We start from the raw sequence: 3,719 nt of genomic DNA, 5'->3' as shown, positions 1-3,719 counted from the left end.
TGACTTAGCACCAGCACCAGCATACTGCACTGCATTACCATTTCTCTGAGGCAGGCGTATCACATTAGTTCCTGCTCCTGTCTCAGACAGAGTCAGCTTTTCTCCACAGAAGCTTGCCTTTACCTGTCACTTCTATAAACAAACGATGGCAAGAATGCCAACTTCTTTATCCAGAACCAGAAAGACACAGTTGACCAATGTAAAAACTAGGAAAAAAAAAATCTTTTAGAAAAGACCAAGAAAAAAAAGACATATTCTCTAAAACTGAAATTGAACCAAAAAATTCTAAAAATGAGCATTTATCATTATTGTTAATATTACTTATCAATTTATCCCAAAGAAATAAGCATAATGCCTAATGTACAAATACATGTTCTCTCCTCTGATACAACAATTTTATAGCACATGAATCCCTCAAACAATATCAGCCAATAATATCTAAGAAAGGATTTGTAATAGCATAACAATAATTTGTTGTACTGATATGTGGGAAGCAAGGATGTTGAAAATAATAATCTGTGTGCATGACCATTCAAATCCATACACTGTAAATAATAGAAAAGTACAATAGAAATAAATCAATATATTAATAGCAGTTGTCTCTGTAGGACTATAGGTGATTCTTTTCATTTGCTGTATATCTTAAAGTGTCCATGATGACCTGATAATATTTTTATATTTTAAAACTTTTTGTTTAAATATACATTGCCCGAAATCCAGTATGTTTTCTCCAATTTTATTTTTACTTATCCTTAATTATCCTGCAAGAATATCAGCCAGAAAGGGAAAAATAAAAATAGCTAGCATTGTGTGACTGCATGGTCAGTGGTCAACCTTGCATTAGGTGTTGAGTATACATTACTAATTTAAATTCTGGAGAACGTTTCTCTTGTGAACTGTTATATTCCCATTGATGAAGCAGAGTTTCCTGAGGTTAGAGAACTGGCCCCAGACAGATTAGTAAATGTTGAAACTCAGGTGCACACGCTCAGGTGCACACACAGTCTCTCTAACTGAATGTCTGTGTAACAAGCTCTAGAGTAAATTTTCCATCAGTGTTTTTGATAAAGGTCTGTGATCAATGGATACAGGATTTGCAGAGAAAATATTTTACTTTATTTGAGAGACCACTTAAAACATTTGGACAAATATAGGAAAAGACATCATCTGATCAAGAAGAAATAAAGGGACACACACTTCCTAACATAAATAAGAAAAACAGAAAAAGAATTGATAAAGGCAAAACTTTCCCCAAAGAATACCAGACACTTGAATCAAAGTATGTGACTTGATGCTAACTAGGTGCAGGATCTGGACAACCAGCCTGATGAGGGAAGAAAAGGGACCTGCAGGTTGAAGAAATAAAGGATTTCTTCAGCTCAGAATCCCTCTTTCCTTTCAGTTCCAAGTGTCCTCAGATCCCCAGAACATCACGACTCTTGATGCTGCACACCGCTGATTGGGCATTCCCAGCAGAGGCCAGAGGAGCCACGGGGAACCACACCACTGTCACCGAGTTCATCCTGCTGGGGCTCTCAGAGGCCTGTGAGCTGCAGATGCTCCTCTTCCTGGGGCTCCTCCTGACCTACCTGCTCACTCTACTGGGGAACCTCCTCATCGTGGTCCTCACCCTCATGGACAGGCGCCTCCACACCCCCATGTACTACTTCCTCCGCAACTTTGCTGTCCTAGAGATCTGGTTCACCTCGGTCATCTTCCCCAAGATGCTGACCAACATCCTGACTGGAAACAGGACCATCTCCCTGGAAGGCTGTTTCCTACAGTGTTTCCTCTATTTCTTCCTGGGCACCACAGAGTTCTTCCTACTGGCAGTGATGTCCTTTGACAGGTATGTGGCCATATGTAACCCCTTGCGTTATGTCACCACCATGAGCAAAAGGGTCTGTGTCCAGCTAGTTCTTTCTTCATGGATCACAGGGTTCCTTCTCAACATCATTCCAGGTTTCCTCACAATTCAGCAGCCATTCTGTGGTCCCAATACCATTGATCATTTTTTCTGTGACAGCTTTCCACTCCTGGAACTTGTATGTGCAGACACAAGTCTGATCGAGCTTCTGGGTTTCATCCTGGCCAACGTCAGTCTCCTGGGCACTCTGTCTGTGACGGCTACCTGCTATGGCCACATTCTCCACACCATCCTGCACATCCCCGCAGCCAAGGAGAGGCAGAAAGCCTTCTCAACCTGTTCCTCCCACATCACTGTTGTCTCTCTCTTCTATGGCAGCTGCATCTTCATGTATGTCCGGTCGGGCAAGGGCGGCCAGGGGGAGGACAGGCACAAGGTGGTGGCCTTGCTCAACACCGTGGTGACCCCAGTGCTCAATCCCTTCATCTACACCCTCAGGAACAAACAGGTGAAGCAGGTGTTTAGGGAGCAGGTGAACAAGCTCTTCTAATAAACCTGTGGATCCAAGAGGCTGCACATAAGATCCCCATTCAAGATAAGGGAACATCAGGCCTCTGCAACAGATGGAGGCTTTCTCATCCACAAAAAGCTTGATGACATGTTTCTGGGGTGCCAGTCACTGTGAAACTCAGCATCAACTCATAAGCTCTGTGGCCCCTCAAGGCAATTTTAGTAATTATCATATTTGTATATTTCGCTTCATTCCATCTATATGCCTGGCTTCCCAGCAGAATACAAATTCTTTGATGAGAGGTACTGGCTCTGTAATTCACCATAAGCCTCAAAAACCAATCTGTTGTGATAGACCATATAAATACTCAGAAAGTACTTTCAGATTGATTTTGTGTTTCTGTTTCTCCAACAACCTCAACGGAGAGGAGAACACTGTTAACATGGTTCTCGTCTTGTCACAGTAATATATCCGTAAGAATTCAAAAAATAAGGTTAGTTGTTTATTATCCTGCATATAAGCTAATACTAAACTCTTAGTTTAGTATTAAAATTCATAGATATTCATCATTCCTAACCAAGTAACCTGGTTGGTTACTTCCCTGAGCCCCTGTTTTCTCATCTGTAAAATGAGGATCCGTTTCAAAGAATTATGATAAAAGTCAAATGAGATACTCTATGCAAGAATCTTAAATAGTGACTGGCACATAATAAGTCTCACTAAAGGTTAGTTTCTTTCATTTGTATCTCATCCAACCTTCCCTCTCTTCCTTTGAAATTTCACACTCGTTGTTAACAAAACGTTTCTGTCTGGAATACTAAAAATTTATATTCAGAATATCCAATTTATCTTATACAAAGTTAAATACAGTATTAAACCTATTGAAATTTGTTATTAATATGTTCATTATTTTCATGAAAATTAAAATTAAATCATATTGGTAAATAATCAAATATTAACTAAATAATGAGATCAATTCACATGTTAACTTTTCCCAATATAATTATTACATGAATGCCATGTCCAAGGAAATGCACATTTCAGTGCATAACACTTAATTTATGCTTTCAAAGAATTTGAAATCTAATAAGGAAGATAGAAAGGACACAAATAACTACATTTTAGGGTATTAAATGATTTTTGTAAGAAAATACCATGGGTAACGCTTCAATAACAAATAGGAAAATGTAGAGAAAATGGACGAATCCCTAGAGAATGAGAATTTTCAAAAATGTAAAAAGAGATAGAAAACTTAACTGGCCCAATTACCATAGAAAGATTTCAAGAAAGGATTATATAGCTACTATGAATTAAAACCTATGTTTTCAATAACAAAAACAG

At 39.0% G+C, this 3,719-nt stretch overlaps 1 protein-coding gene across 1 annotated transcript; it reads left to right on the top strand.

Moving 5' to 3' along the window:
* The first annotated feature begins 1,266 nt into the window (after positions 1–1,266).
* On the top strand, positions 1,267–2,417 carry LOC129620439 (olfactory receptor 49-like). The gene has a single exon (XM_055536286.1). The coding sequence runs from the start codon at positions 1,443–1,445 to the stop codon at positions 2,415–2,417; it is 975 nt and encodes a 324-aa protein (XP_055392261.1). The 5' UTR covers positions 1,267–1,442.
* Positions 2,418–3,719: the final 1,302 nt, after the last annotated feature.

The sequence above is a fragment of the Bubalus kerabau genome, chromosome 10 (genome assembly GCF_029407905.1).
Source record: "Bubalus kerabau isolate K-KA32 ecotype Philippines breed swamp buffalo chromosome 10, PCC_UOA_SB_1v2, whole genome shotgun sequence".
In the NCBI taxonomy this organism is placed as follows: domain Eukaryota; kingdom Metazoa; phylum Chordata; class Mammalia; order Artiodactyla; family Bovidae; genus Bubalus; species Bubalus kerabau.
Note: the sequence above shows the minus strand (reverse complement) of the source record. Positions and strands in the feature narration are given on the sequence as shown.

Coding starts and splice junctions, on each gene's coding strand:
- LOC129620439 (XM_055536286.1), top strand. CDS start 1,443: ATGCTGCACACCGCTGATTGGGCATTCCCAGCAGAGGCCAGAGGAGCC.